General features: G+C 42.6%; 1 protein-coding gene across 1 annotated transcript in view; it reads left to right on the top strand.

Moving 5' to 3' along the window:
* The first annotated feature begins 8,214 nt into the window (after positions 1-8,214).
* The window catches only part of CLMN (calmin), a 74,038-nt gene continuing 66,069 nt past the window's right edge, over positions 8,215-16,183 (top strand). Inside the window, exon 1 of the mRNA XM_069858758.1 lies at positions 8,215-8,307. Coding sequence (XP_069714859.1) covers positions 8,226-8,307 — 82 coding nt within the window. The 5' untranslated portion in view covers positions 8,215-8,225. The remainder of the gene's footprint in view (positions 8,308-16,183) is intronic.

Here is a 16,183-nt window from a genome sequence, read left to right as displayed (position 1 = left end):
ACATTAAATATTCAGTGAAATACAAGTAAGATCTGAAAATGCCTGCTCCTGAAGAGCTTGGAAGCATTAGTGCATCTCATACTGTAAAAGCCTCTCCCTGGCAGGTTATGTATCAGTCATCCACTTTTTACCCCCCAAAATGATCAGCTTATTTTTCATCTAGGAGGGACTGCTCCTCCATTGGAAACATTTATATATTTCTATTACTTGCAAAGATAATATTGCTTGGGAAGGCCAGTGCAAGAATCTTCTCAAATCTCTTTCACAGTCAAGCTGACTTAACATTGGACGTAAAATTGAAATCACATCTTCAAACAGAAACAAACAAATAGACAAAAGGTTGGGTTACATGTGAAGGGAGCTGCTTCAACAGGCAGTTTAGCTGAATGTTGCATATTTGATATCTCCAGTGCTGTGAAAGAGGCCAGGCAGTTTACAAGGAGCCTTCTTGCCTGCTTCTAAGAAACTAATTCATTTAGTAATTATGATGAAGTACCCAGCACAGACCACACACAACTCATCCTTCCACAAACATTTTATTGCAAAACTATGCAGGTTGTTTTCTATAATATAAAATACTATTTCAGGACTTGTAAATTTTATTTCAGTCAGGTTAAGCCAGGAAATTTTAGAAAATTGCTATATACCAGAGATTTTAGATTTGCAGATGGAAAGCTGTGGATGAAAGTCAGCAATGTTATTATTTTTATAGCATCTACAACTGCAGCGCTTTAACACTGTAATAACTAACTGCTGCCCTGCTTCCAGTTCTAGTATTCATAGGGTAAAATGCAGACCATGAAATCTCCATTTTCTACTTGAAGTATTTGCTTCTCGTTGTTGTTGGAGACAGCTGATTTATAATTTGCATTATGTTAAATATTTGTAGTTATGTCCAGAAATAGTCTTTCCCAGTGAATATTATTGCAGAGGCCTTGACTTGTACCTGTTGTGTATACAGTGAATGTAACCCAAGTTTCTCTAAACAAGCTAATTCTGGTAGAAGAAGGTAACCCGGCTAGCTAGTGTTCCCTGAAGCTGAACATTGTGCAGCAGAGTGAGTTGGCCTGCCCTGAGCAATGTTCAGCTGTGTCTGGATTGCCTCTTCCCGCACAACTCCTTGAGTTTATACAGCTCTACAGAATGTTAGTCAGGCATCATCAACTATAGAAATATCCACCATACCAAATCACTGCACTGCTCTCCCTGACTCCTTCCATGAAGTAAGCCCCTACACAGCACAGGCTCCTTCATTTCTTTGATCACTGTTTAAGCTGCTGCTTGCACCAGGCTGGCATCTCTACCTTTGCGTTGAGATCAGACAGAATGAAACAGTTAAACTGCTGTTGTGGGAGCAGATTGTGGAAGAGCTGAAAGCTCCTATGAGACACTCAGATGTTCTCAAAATTAAAGCCGTGTTTCACGGGTCCTTTTCCTGGAGTTTATGGAGCTACACAACATCTATACCCAGAAAAATGGGCCCCGTACTTCTGCACACTGCAACCTTTGTTCAGTATCTACTGGGGCAACAAATCTTCATAGCGTGCCGAAGTGAACAGAAGGGAGTTGGAAGGTCCTGAATTCAGTTGGTTACACACGATTGAGAGCAAGTCAAGCTCAAAGGGGAAGAATTACACAATACTGTCACATGGATGAGACCAACTGCATCCCGCATCCATCAGAAACAGAGGGAAAATAGGAAGAGGAAAAAAGGGAAAAATAATGAACAAGTTTTGAAAAAACAGATGGAGCTTTTACTGTGTCAAGTCCTCTCTGAATCAGTAAAGGGGAAGATTTTGAATGAAAGGCCCATGGCAACAGAAACAAATCAGCTCCACAAGCACATAATATTCAAATGAGTTTTACATAACTATTCTCCTTTTCTTCCAGCCTTCAGACTGTATGAAAGAACAGCAGAAAACCAAACTGCATGTAAGAAAACCGGCCTGCAGGCCAGGGAAGGACCTTTCCCATTGCCTCTGTCAAATAAAGCATGCATGTTCTTGATAAATCACACCTTAAAATAAACAATGCTCACCAAAGCAAATGAAAAAAAAACGAAAACCAAGAACAGAGGAAGGACTGGAGTAACCCACACAACCCTGCTCCCACTACAGCAGCTGCCCTGGTGAAGAATCAGAAAGATCTCACCTGCACAGCTCTTTTACATGGAAGCTGTCCCTGAAGTGACACCATCACCCCACAAGACCCAGTCTTAAAAACACCGCTGCTCACTAGAAAGTGCATTTTGCTATTGAGTTGGCACAAAGAAACTTCACCTTGGTAGCAAAGAAGTAAAACAAATTCAGCCGAACTTGTCTAAGTTAGAAGCCGCTCCTGGCATTATTTGGAGACTGTGTGATGAAACTTATTTACAGCACACAGAAACCTTCTAGCAAGTCCCACAGTCTACTTGCTGCCAGTATGTGGCAACAGTTGTGAATCAGTGTGGCTCATCAGTGTGGCCTGTGTGGCAGCCTTCTGGGAGTAAAGGAAGGAGACACAACAAAGTAAAAGAAGGGAGTCTGGTCAGTATTCAGAGTTTGTACCTATGCACAGTGGTTCATTAAGGCAGGGCCCACATTCACCACATCTTTTCCTCTGTTAGCACCAAGAAAAGGACTGGTCAGGTGGGGCACAGCACTTCCATTTCTAAGCTCGCATTAATTCTATTGATTATATCAATTTTATAAATTAATTCATTGTTTGATATCGAACTTTGGTTGGAGAAGCAGAACGTGCATTTTAGTGTACTCTCCCTTGCCTTTGAAGAAAAAAGTCATAAAGCATTTACATTTCATAGCTTATTTGATTTTTTTTGCATGTGACCCCACATCCTCCAGTTGCTTAATCCTCTCATTACAATGCCTCTCATTCCTTTTGCACTTTCTCCTAAGTGTCTCCTGTTTAGCTCGCTGAATTAGACTATGTTTTTTTCTCCTGAGTTTTCTGGTGTTTTGCTTTGAAAGGCTATTTTACATGGTACCCCTCCCATAGTTTACATGTGTGTGGGCAGAGGAGCCAGACTAAGGGGTGGCTGCTGTCGGACAGGGTAATAGAAACAAACTCTTCACTTAGCTATTCATCTGACATAGCTAATGAAACTTTACTCATGGTTGGCACTCCTTGGTGTTCCAGATATAGGCTAAACAGGGAAAACGAAGTGTTGATGAGACCTACGGTGGCATGATTATTGCCTTGAAATGGAGCCACCAGTCAGGTCAGGTTGTACTGTATCTGTAAAATATGAGAGTTAAATACGAATCAGGATTACTTTCCTGTGTTACAGACTTCAACTTTCCTCCCTTTTCCTCATTCAGTTATAGGGTAAGAAAGCTCTGTTTTCGATCCTCTTCCAAGAAGACTTAAAAAAACCCCTAAATGTATTAAAAAATTAGTGACATCCTCACCTTCTTTGTAGCCCCTTTAATGAGCCATAACAGCATGCAAAGACATGAGGGCTACATGAGTAGTGTAGGGGCTGAACCCCCATCATCTTTCCAGAAACACTGCTTGTCACGGGCAGAGGACCACCTTGCAGACATTCAATAAGGATCTTTTGGGACTGTGGGTGGATGGAAGTCTAGCAGTGATAACTGTAAAGTTATTTTTGTAGCTCTTCAACCAAAGCATCAAGGGATGGCTGAGGCATGCCTGGACAGAAAGTTACACTTCTCTGAGGTTTGGGTTGAATATACTCAATGTTCTCACATAGACATACCTATTGCAAGTGAGACACCATCTTTTTTTCTGATTACCATAGGTCTGGAACTATTTTAAACAAAGCAAGAAAATAATCCATTCCTGTAATAAATGTTCATATGAGGAATCATGTTTATAAAGCCAAAGCAATTTAGCTACAATGGCACAAATATCTTCCTTAGTTCCATAAATAGTTTCCTTTGTGTCAGATACCTTCCTTGCCATTTTAGCAAGAACTACAAGGCACCCTCCATCTGGACAGGCACAAAGCCTAGCTGAAGGTTTTAAGGGTTTTGTTGCTACTATCTGACAATCTTCAAGTACAAATTTTCTTCTCAATCTGAGCATTCAACTCATTAAATCACTCACAATTAAAATATGAAAAGGACAGTAAACCAAAAGGTTTTTAACATGTTTATTCTGCATACACTAAACAGAGAGAAGATGAAGGTGATGCAGAACAGTAGTAAATTCCCCATGTGCTTCCTATTAGACTCCCTGCCTTCTCATATGTGACCAAAATCTTTTTTTAATAAACCTGTTATTATAGGTCAGAGTCTCTGCCAAGTGTTTACAGTGTTGCCCTAAGTAACAAGTCTGAGCCAAGGGACTTAATTAAATGTAACCTGCTTTTTCAGTTATAGAACTGTCCTTAAACATCAAAAGGTAAGTGAACTTTAATAATAAAATCTGAAACAACTTTTTGTTTAGGAGAAGTTCTTTACTCCTCACTGTATATAATCAGTTACTTCTAAGAAGACATATAGTATTTTCACAGATAATTTCCCACAAGCATTTACAAATTTTATGACAAGTAACATAACGTTTGGAGTTCTGGCTTTATATGATAATCTTAGATTTCATAGTTTCTTCTTTATAGACCACATGGTGCAGGAAAGAATGTAAAAACTTAAAGAAAAATGTTTATTAAAGGATACTCTTTCTGATCTCACATTTTTTTTAGTGTCCTATCAATTTTAGAGGCTTAACTTCTCATTTTGGAGCACTTAATTCTGTATATATTGCAATATTTTTAATAACCACCTCAGAGGAAATTCTACCTATGCGGTCTTCACCTAACCGCAAAGCTGGTTTGGGGAAGGCTGAAGAACTATCGTAAAGTCTTGGATGAAAAACATAAGTGACACAGCTGCTGCCTCCCTGGACAGAGCTACACTCCTACTAAGTGAAACAGGACCAGTGTTCATTTACAGTAGCTCATGACCCAGTGTATCAACTAAGACTAGATCAGTGCAGCTTATATTGATGTGCCAGGCTAGAAACTGGAATGGCCAAAACTAGCAGATAGGCCTGGACCCTCAGGCCAAGGTTGGGGTCCTGCCTGATTCAGCGGCAGAAGGGCAGGTTGTAATGTTGATGCTCTTGCCTCCCATCTGCGCAGAAGGGTGTGCAGTTCCAGCCTGGGCTGCCTGAGGGAACACACTAGCTAGTGCCATTTTCCCTTCAGAGGACGGGGCTACACAAAGCAGATGCCTTCTCAGGTAAGAAAGGTTCAATGCCTTTCTCCTCTCCCTAAGCAGAAGTTTTAACTTCCCTGAGCCCACAATGTTAATCATTTACAACATCTTAAACCAAGCCTGACCCTGAGACCTATACTGTGCAGGTCAAATGCAGCTGCCTGTCAGGCTTGGACATATCAGAGGCACCAGGACGGATCAGAGCACTGCATGCTCATCCTCCCTTATAGAGAAGCTGGGTAGCTCTCGTACAGCAGCAGGGAGCACAATGAGGTCAGTTATCAGCCCCCCAAAAATATGCATGGAGCAATAAATCACAGCTGTAAGATCATACATCAGGTAGGGCTGGCAGCAAGGAGTTAGTGGATTGCTTCCTCTGTCTGACCTCTGCTCCTTCTGCTGCACCTAAGTGTCCACCTTCTTTATCAGAAATGGTGTGGCCAGCAGGATCAGAGAAGTGATCATCTGCTTATACTCAGCATTGGTGAGGTCACACCTCAAATACTGTGTTCAGTTTTGGGTTCACACTACAAGAAAGACATCGAGGTGCTGGACTATGTCCAAAGTAGGGCAACGAAGCTGCTGAAGGGTTTGGAGCACAAATCTTACAAGGAGCAGCTGAAGGAACTGGAGTGATTTAGTCTAGAGAAGAGGAGATTGAGGGGAGAAATTATTGCTGAGGTTATACAACAACCTGAAAAGAGGTTGCAGTGGGGTGGGTGTCTATCTTTTTCCCAAGTAAAAAGTGAGAGGACATGGTCTCAGGTTGCATCAGGGGAGGTTTAGGTTGGATATTAGGAAAAACTTGTTCACTGAAAGGGTTGTCAAGCACTGGAAAAGGCTGCCCAGGGAAGTGGTTGAGTCACCAACCCTGGAGGTATTTAAAAGGCTATAGATGTAGCACTTAAATACATGGTGGACTTGGCAGTGCTAGGTTTACAGTTGGACTTGGTGATCTTAAAAATATTTTCCAATCTGAATGATTCTGCGATACTATGATTCTATGATTCTGCTGCTGAAGGCTGCAGACTGTTCCACTTTTCATCCATTACCTGCATCTCATAAACAACCCCTTTTCCCCCAGCTAGCATAGCAAGTGGCCACAAGAAAGTCTCACAAGCAGGCTAGTGCAGACTGGGCTAGGCTACCTAAAGAGCCCATGAAACCCCAGCTCCCAGAGGGTGCCCACACATGATGAGACAAAGCTGTCCTGATCTAGTGGTGGCAGTAGTCCTGCTCTGAGCAGCAGTGTGGACTAGGGACCTCCAGCTGGTCCTTGTGGACAGCATTTCATCAATGCTCTGAAGTCATTCATCTACTTTTTCCATAGCCACATCAGCTCAGCTCCAGCTCTAAACACAGTACTGATGCATTGATGCACTTGGATATCTCCTGGGAAAAAAAAACAGAGCCTCCCAATGCAAAATGAAGTCAAAGCCTGGTACGGCAATTTGTGCAGATGCATTTTCTTCTTTCTGCTGTTTCTTCTGATCCTTGAATTCAGGCTTATAAACTCGAATTCAGGCTTGCAAAACTCTTCAGCATGGCATTCAGCTGTCTTTATATTTGTGCAAAACTTTTAAGCCGTGACATGTAACCAGTAACGAAGCTAAAGATCACCGCAGACTCTTGGACACTAGATTGTGGGATAGTTGACTGGCACATGTAATATCAGTGATAAATAGTTCACCTATTAGATGCTTTATGGATGACTTTGCCTTCTCGCCATCTCCATCTGATTTTGAGTTGTAATAGTCATAAAATCACCCTAGTGGGCTGCGGGAAGAGAAACGTGTTCCTGAGATGAGTGAAACAACTGGTTGCGTGGAGTAAGTGCTCACCTGGGATCACATCAACACTTCCAACTTGAAAGAGCCACAATCTCTAGATCCCAGTTTGTTTACATTTAACTTTGTAGATCTCGGCTTATTTGTTTTGCTAGTCTAACTAACGATGCTTTATTAGTCTGACTGGGTTGGGTCAAAACTTTCTGTTTACATTATACAGTCTTCGTGGTTTGAAAAGAAAACAGGCGTAAAAATACAAATAGCGTCATATTGTAATGAAATGCCTTGTATGTAGAGGAAGCGCTCATGCTGTTTTCCAGGATAGTAGAGCACAGACCTTAGTGTCACTGAAGAGGATCAAGAAGGGTAGAAGGCTCTGAGGAGACCTTACAGTGACCTTCCAGTACCTGAAAGGGGCCTACAAGAAAGCTGTGGAGGGATTGTTTACAAAGGTTTGTAGTGATAGGACGAGGGGCAATGGGTATAAACTGGAGAGGGGCAGATTTAGACTAGATATAAGGAGAAATTTCTTCACACTGAGAGTGGTGAGGCCCTGGCCCAGGTTGCCCAGGGAAGCTGTGGCTGCCCCATCCCTGGAGGTGTTCAGGGCCAGGTTGGATGGTGTGGTGGGAGGTGTCCCTGCCCACGGCAGGGGGGTGGAACCAAATGGGCTTTAAGGTCCCTTCCAACCCAAACTATTCTACAATTCTGTGAATTGTTACCAAGGCGTAACATGATAACAATTACTTTACAAGAATCCCTGCCCAGTTTTGATGAAAAACAGTGCAAATGAAGTTATTTGACGTGAAAACTCACCGCCAAGGAAACTGGACAGCTTAAATAGACAAGCAAGAGCAGGCTAAATAAGTACACAAATAGCATGTTAGCGCTTCTAATTTTTATTTCTTCTCCAGGAAGAAAACCCCTCTGCGGATCGTACTTTCTTCTCCCATTTCTGCCGGCATTTATTCCAGGGGAAACCCCTCCTCCCGTCGCCGGGCTGGGCAGAGGGAGAAGGGGCGGGAAGCGCTCGGCACCGCCAGGGAAACGTGTTTATTCGGAGGGACGAGAGGGCCGGGGCGGGAGCGGAGGGTGCGGGAGAACGCGGGAGCGGTGCGGGTGGGAGGAGGAGGAGAAGGAGGAGAAAGGGGAGGAGGAGGAGGAGAGGCGGGGCGAGAGGGGCCGCCCGGCTCCGCCGTGGGTGCCGGTGCGAGGCGGCGGTGCCGCTGCCCCGCGGGGTCCCGGTCCCGCCGCCCCCATGGCCGGCCCGGAGTGGGACTGGTTCCAGCGCGAGGAGCTGATCGGCCACATCAGCGACATCCGAGTGCAGAACCTCCAAGGTAAGCGGGGGCCGCTGCCCGCGGGGAAACCCCCCGCCGCCTTCCCGAGCCCCTTGCCGGGGCCGTGCGAAGGGGAGCCGGGGCTGGATCCAACCGGGAGCTCCCGCACCGGCACCGAACCGCGCTGGATCGCGGGTGTTCGCATCCTCTCCCCGGCGCAGCCTGCGCCGTGCAGCCGCGGGCGTCTCGTAGGTGATTTATCCAAAAGCTCTGCCCCTGTTTGCTCGGCGGTGGCTCGGGAGGAAGGGTGCCGATGCCTGTGACTGAATGTAGTTTCGTGTCGGTGCAGTAGTTCCTCCAAAGTTACGCTTGCTCCTCGCCGGCCAACTCTGCGTGATTGGCAGGGGCAGCAGCAGCCGGCGAAAGAATCAAAAAAACCTGCAGGTTTATGCGAGAACGATTTGTTTAATGCAACACACCGATCGTAATCGACAGCTCGCGTTAAACTGTGATGTATTTTCATGTTCCATAAAAAAATAATAGACTTGAATTGTAGGTCATTATCTCTTCCTGTTTATGCATAATGATATTAAAGCCCTGTCTACTGGCAGAGGCAGCGCAGTTGCTGGAAATTAGTTTTGGTTTGGCTTGATTGCAGAAGATGTATGATAGAATCGTAGAGTCATAGAATCACCAGGTTGGAAGAGACCCAACAGATCATCGAGTCCAACCATTCCTATCAAACACTAAACCATGCCCCTCAGCACCTCGTCCACCCGTGCCTTAAACACCTCCAGGGAAGGTGAATCAACCCTCTCCCTGGGCAGCCTGTTCCAGTGCCCAATGACCCTTTCTGTGAAAATTTTTTTCCTAATGTCCAGCCTAAACCTCCCCTGGTGGAGCTTGAGGCTATTCCCTCTTGTCCTGTCCCCTGTCACTTGGGAGAAGAGGCCAGCACCCTCCTCTCTACAACCTCCTTTCAGGTAGTTATAGAGAGCAATGAGGTCTCCCCTCAGCCTCCTCTTCTCCAGGCTAAACAACCCCAGCTCTCTCAGTTGTTCCTCATAAGGTCTGTATATATCAGAAAAGAAAGCAAGCCATTCTTTCAGCTCTGCTGTTATATTAATGCCATTAACTGCTGATGGTGTTACTCCACAACATTTTGACGAGCATTATCATAACCTCTAAAATTCAGGTTTTGAGTAGAGCCAGGGCTGTTGATTCCAGGTTGAGCTCCCCTTGGATTTTGACAGTCTCTCATTAAAGTGTAATTCTACATTTCTGAATCCTGACACTGTCTCTTTGGATTCTGTGCATTAGCATGGCTGGCCTGCATCCGATTTCTTGTTGGTCAAAACTGGAGCAATTAAACCAGGCTTAATCGTTAATTCATGGGCATTTTTTTTTGAGAAGAAATAGAAAAGAAATCTGTTCTTAAAGAGAATAACATGTTTTCCATTTTCCCTCTCAGTCATTTGTGTAAGAAGGAATTAAACTCATTTCCCTTTCTGGAACTTAAAATGCACTTATACAGATGCGCACAGCCTTCTCTGAAATTCCTGTAGGCCTGTAGGAGAATGGCATCCTACAGGGCAAATTCCTTCGAATAACATTATGTTCATGAAAAAAAACGCCTATTCCCTTCTTGTTATACAAGAGGAATTTTGAGAGATATTATTTATCACCTTGCTTGCACAACTAAGTAGGATTTTGAGAAGTTTTGTGCTTGGTGTGGGCTGTTATAGGGCAGAAAAGGCATTTGTTCCAGAGTGTTGCTCCAAAGCAAGTGGTAATATCTGTCACTTGCAGTATATATGATTTGTAATGTGTAGTTCTCACATTATCTTCTGGAGATGAAAAACATTTTACAGATGGCGAGTCTGATACTCAGGAGAGTGTGATTTTTGTCACTCAGGAGCTCAGTGGTAAAGCGCGTTGCTTGTCTTCAAGATAGGTTCTTGTAAAATGGCAGCATATGTTCGATGTTCTTCTGTAGTAATTAAACTTGCTTCTGTTTTGTAGTTCAAAATTAATTCTCTCCTTGCAAAACAATGTGATCTGAGTCACCGCTAGTATCATTGTCTATCAGTTTCAGAATCAATAACAGTTTTGATGTGCTAGAAAGTCGTGAGTCTAGGATGAAAAACTAGCCAAGGGTGATGCATTTTCCAGCAGCACCAGCCAACCACCTGCAGGGCCCTGCTGCTCTGGGCTGCTGAAGGACATCAGGTGGTGAGGGTCCCTGTCTGCTGCTGCATCTTCTGTTTCCGCAGTGCTCTCTTGCAAGGCCAGCTGTGTTTAGGGTAGGTGCTGTGAAGCTGATGGTTTCACCAGGGGAGGTTCAGGCTTGACATCAGGAAAAAATTCTTCACTGAAAGGGTCATTGGGCACTGGAACAGGCTGCCCAGGGAGGTGGTTGAGTCACCTTCCCTGGAGGTGTTTAAGGGGCAGGTGGATGAGGTGCCAAGGGGCATGGTTTGGTGTTTGATAGGAATGATTGGACTCGATGATCCTGTGGGTCTTTTCCAACCTAGTGATTACGTGATTTTGTGTTTACCTTATTCCAGAATGCTTCCTTTCAATGGAGCATTTTCCATGTGGGAACATGCTTCCCGATCTCATGAAACCCTATGATACGAGTGTAGACCAAGAGAGGGAGTGTTGTAGGGAGAGGATGGGAGGCAGCAGCTAAATATTTGGAGCTGTGAACAACCCATGAAAGCACTGTCTGCATGTGGAGAGGAAGACTGACTGCCGCCTTCTGCTTGATACAGAGGGCCAGCCAAATATGAAGTCTTTGAGGTCTGGAAGGCAGGTAGAGCCATTACTGTCATGCTGTGCGTGAGCCATCCTGCCCAGCAACTGATGGAAGAGCCCAAGGAGATGAGCCCAAAGCAGTGATGACCATGAGAAAGTGCCACTAACCTGAGCAGCCTGCCTTGTGTTAAGGTTTCTGCAGCCATCATATATCCATCTGCTATAGCACTTTTCTGTAACCTTTCTGCCTCCTTTTTTAAAAGCTAGAATTATTCATTTCTGTTGAGAAGCTCTTCGTTATCTCTTAGCTAGGCTGTAGAACACTGCTGATGTGAAATACTATTTGAAGACGGCATATGCTGTTTCAGTCTGTTGCATCTTCCCTCTCCGGTTTGGTAGTTAAACATCCAGGAAGGATCCAGGATCCCAGTAACTGGGAAGTGTCTGCCCTCACTGGAGTGCTTTTGCAGTGGTGTGATCTCACCAAATTTGGTTGTTCTAGGTGCATATGCTGGGTACACAAGTAGCCTCAGGAGCTGTATATTGTAACTGATGGGTGAAATTATGGCATGTGTGGGGTTTTCAGCTTTTTCACAGAGACTAAAACCGACAGCCAGGGGTGAAATTTGCTGAACTGACTGAACATTTTGGGGGGGCGGAAGCGTGCTTTTAAGAATGAAATTACATCTGGATATTTTGATATAGGCATATGATGATGGGCTTTTAGTTTCCCTTTCCATTAAGTTCTAAGATTTTTGATTTGATTTCTTCAATGAGGGAAAGGATAGGTCAAAACAGTCACAGGCAAGTGATGCTAAAAGCAAGGCGAATGCCTTCTACTCTCAACAGAGTTAATTTCAGAGGAGAGAAGGAAAAGTGACAATCTGATGGAAGTGAGGCAAGAGGAATGTAAAGAGGGAATAAGTGCCAGGTGTGGTAGTACACAAATTGAGTTCCTCACTCCAGGTCTGTCTGGTTTCTAAATGTATTTAGTAAACTGACATTCTTGTGCTCTTTGTTCTGTTTGCGTATCCTCCATAGTGAATTTCTCCACATACTGAAAGAAAAATGGAAAGCCTGTGCAAAATGTAGGAGCACATCATCAAGCAGAAGAATGCTTAATAATTAATTTCCTGCCAGGAGGAGGATTTTTTTCTCTCTTTCTTTCTTTCATTACCACACCAGCGGGAACATTTTGTTACAACACAAGAATATTTTAAAATCTTCCCTACTGGAAGCTTGATTTAGGATCATCAGAAATGTACTCCCTTATGTGGTGAATTGCACTCACTAGAAAGAGGCAACACCTTCAGAAGGAATTATTCTCTTTTAGGTGGTATTTTGGTCCTGTGCTTTGCAATACTCTGAATGTATATTTAGTAGTACGTATCTTTCCTCACATTCATTGGAATGAACTATGTGGAGATGAATACTTGTGTAGTCAGATGTTTTATCCTTCTCTGGCAAACAAGTGCTGTTACCATCATTTAAAAATAATTATGGCTTGAATATTCATTCATTTCATATATATATAATAGAATACATGGGCTGGGATGGTAGAAGCCTGCCATTCTTCTATTAGAGGACTAGACAGGGAGCCCAAAGTCCTGCTACGTGTCATTTTGCTACTCATTGAGAATTTGATGCAGAACCCTCAGAAAGCCATAGATGTTTATCCCTTGATTTCAGTAGATTTAAATGCGTTCCCAAGTCTCAGACTTGCTCTGCTGTGGGTTGCATGGCCTTCAAACATACTTGGAGGGCTATACGGGATTATACTATAGTGTTGTCAGAAATAATGGGAAAAAAAAAAGATAACAGGCTGAAAGGGATAAACAGAACTACCCCAGCCCCACTAGCTCACCATCCTTGTGCTAGTTTGTACATTTGGGTGAATTGCTTAGTCATAATCTCCCAGTGCTCTCTGATTTTCCTTGTCTTCACACTTGGATGCTTAAGATCTAGACTTTTACAAGCTTTGGACAGTGATAACTATAGTGGTTACTGATATGAACCTCAACGTCCTCTGAGATAACAGGTCCCAAAGTCTATATCTTAAGAGGTAATACAGGTCCCTAACTAATAATAGATAACTTTCTCTGTCAGTGAGAGTAACTACGATTCTTGACTTTGAGGGGCTTATGCATCTCTGATGGACATCTGAAGGTAGGTGCTCATAGTCAGTCATGAACTACTGAAAATTTGTCTCTCTATGCTTTTGTTTACCCATTTATATATAAAGCATAATTCTTACAACTTATGTTGCACTGAACTGCAGAGAGCAGTGGGTTTTAAAAAAAATAATAAAAGATACAGCAGCATTCTACCTGTTCGCTATAGTCTAACGCATCTTTCAAACATGTGGAAATTTTATAAATGGAAAGGAACCTTTTTTAATGTATCCATTCATTCTGACAAAAGTAAGGTGCTGTAACTGTTCATTACTTGAAGTCTCCTGTAACTTGTCCCCATATTCAGCAGGATTTCATTCTGCCTGTAGACATGTTCATTTCAATGGATTAAGGTGACATTTGGAAATATTAAATTGCCTGGAGAACCTTAGATGAAGCCCTATAGAACAACAGAGTGATGCCAATTTATATAAAAGTGAAGTTAAATGGGCCTGGGTTATAAATGCAAATCTGCAAAATAAAAATTTAGATCCAGGTATAAGAAAGCAAAGATAATGCTGGAAACAAGCCTTCTAGTGAGGATAGTCTTCATAAAGGCACTCTTATGCCTTATGGTATTTGTCAGCAATGGAAGGAAGACTTGTTGCAGATGTTGGAAACACTGGCAGTGAAATAAAGGAGCAGTGAGAGGTAAGACAGAGTACAGATTGCATGTTTCAGCATGCAGTTATAACAAGGTCAATGCTTCATTTCTCTAACAAATTAGAAGTCTGGGCTTTCTGTCCCATTGCATGGATGACATTACACCAAATTCAAATCATGCCCAGTAGCTCTGCAGTCAAATGAACTCTTACACCCATCTATTAACACCTGATCCTAAGAGTCTGTTTGTATTCGGCATCCAAGCATAGACCTGACTCAAGGCATGGAGTTGGTCTGCTGTCATTTGCCAACATCACCTTCTCTTTCTTTCTTTGGCAAGCTTTTCAAGCACTGACCAGCCTCGGTGTTAGGAGAGCTGGTGACATCTCAGACTGTAACACTTGCCTGAAGTTGAATGGAATTAGTTTAAAAATTACAGTCTTCAAAAACGCTATGTTAAAACTAATGCCAGTTTAAAAATATCATGTACTTCTCATAGTTTCTCCTGCTTGTTTTTTGTTTTGTTCCCTCAGCTTGGGGAGAAATTGAAACAATTGTCTTTCTCCTAAAGGCAGTTTCAGGGGAATGTCACTTGCATCCTGAAGTATTTGTAATATTTACTTTGAAAATATTACAAAGGAATAATTTTGTTTCCTTTTTCCATTTAAAAAAAGGACAACTTTCTGTTGGACTAGAGGAACCTTGGGCATTGTGGCTTGTCAGTGTCCATTTAAACATTATTTGTTTATGTCCTGTGCTTTTTAAGCTTATGGCAAAATGATTGTTAAGGGCACATGTCTAAAGAGAAGGAGCCTGATGTTATCTGTCTTGTCATGTAGAAGTCAAAAAGATTCTCAAAATTTTGTATTCAGGAGAAGAAATTACCGGATCAGCAGTCAAATCTGTGTCAGTGCTGGGGTGGTGAAGGGCATCACAGCAGCTTTTAGTGTCTTTTTTCTACATATCCCTCTACCAGCTGTTCTATTTTAATCTCTTCCCCACCAGTTAAATAGGGAGACTGTAGGTGGAGGATTGCAAGATGGAGGATTTTACCTCATTATAATTGCAGCATATTTCTGTGCTAACAGCTGAGCTGTGTTTTAGCTATATTTTTAAGGCCTTATAGCCATAAACACAAGTTTAAATTGGCATCTTCTATAGAATGTTGTAATAGCAACACCTTGGATGTCTACAGAGTGAATGCCCGTGAACATGTAACTTGCAAGCAGAGAGGGTTTATTTCTAAACCCAGAAATACCACTGAATCTGAAAAGATAGTGTCTACAACACTTAAAAGATAACACTAATCTCTATGTTCGTTACATACTTCAGTGGCATAATTCAAGATGTATTTGTCGAAATAGTGTAATACTTCGAGGGATTCTGTTAAGTATTTTCCATTAATTCAGACCTCTCTGAAACATATTTTATGCTGTAATATCTTGAAAGTTACCTCTGTTATATAAGTGTAATTCAGATCCAGTGAATCTATGAGCAGTCACTCTATTTTTTATACTTTTTACGTTTGCTTCTTTTGCTGTTTCTAGTCAGAAATGAGACCTTTCTAGACCAGTGTTGTTGATCGTTTCATTATGGAAAATTTAATGTTTTTCACTTTTAATAGTATAATTCTAGTTGTTTACAAAATAAATGCTCACTAAATAATCTGCCTCACTCACTTCAGTGATGCTCCGTGTATGAGTTCATCCAGAGCCCTGCAGAAGTCGAGCACGTTCTACCCATACCCACCAAATGACTCCACTAGATCAGATTGTGGCACCAATGCCTTCATGTGCATAGGGATTTTAAGTAGAAGACCAGATTTTGTCTGAAGGCAGTAAATCATATTCTGCTTGTTTGTGCTTTTCCAGCAACTAGATTTCTCAGTTTTCTGTTTCATGTTTGGGTTGGGTTGGAAACTGTCGTAGTTACCTGGTTGTGAAACAAGTCTCAAGTGTCTAATTAACTTTCTTCACCATGGATGCCATGGTGCTCCAGACTTAGAGATTTAGGTCTTTCACCTGGGATTGTCCCTCAGAGGGACTGAAACTGTCTTAAGCAGGAGTTGTCCACAGTGGCACAGCAGTTGCAGTCTCCAGGCTAACAAAGAGCCCTTAAAAAAAAAAAAAAAAAAAGCATTTTCTGTGTAGTACCAGGAAGAATGTATTTACAGGTGAGAAATAAACTGCCTTCATGCATATTTTTCCCTCCCCACCTGGCTTACCATCATTATCTATGGTAACATGGCAGGTCTTGCTGTTCTGGACCTGTCCCTCAGGATAATTCATTTGTTAGTACTTCTGAACCCCATGAAAGGTCTCCGATGCGCAATAATCTTGCGAGTGCCTCATAACTCTCAAGTGCTTATGGTAAACTATGTTTTTATTCTTCCAGCCTGTTTTTCC

Source organism: Phaenicophaeus curvirostris, chromosome 5, assembly GCF_032191515.1.
Source record: "Phaenicophaeus curvirostris isolate KB17595 chromosome 5, BPBGC_Pcur_1.0, whole genome shotgun sequence".
NCBI classification, from domain to species: domain Eukaryota; kingdom Metazoa; phylum Chordata; class Aves; order Cuculiformes; family Cuculidae; genus Phaenicophaeus; species Phaenicophaeus curvirostris.
The sequence above is the reverse complement of the archived record's forward strand: the minus strand, read 5'-3'. Positions and strand labels throughout refer to the sequence as shown.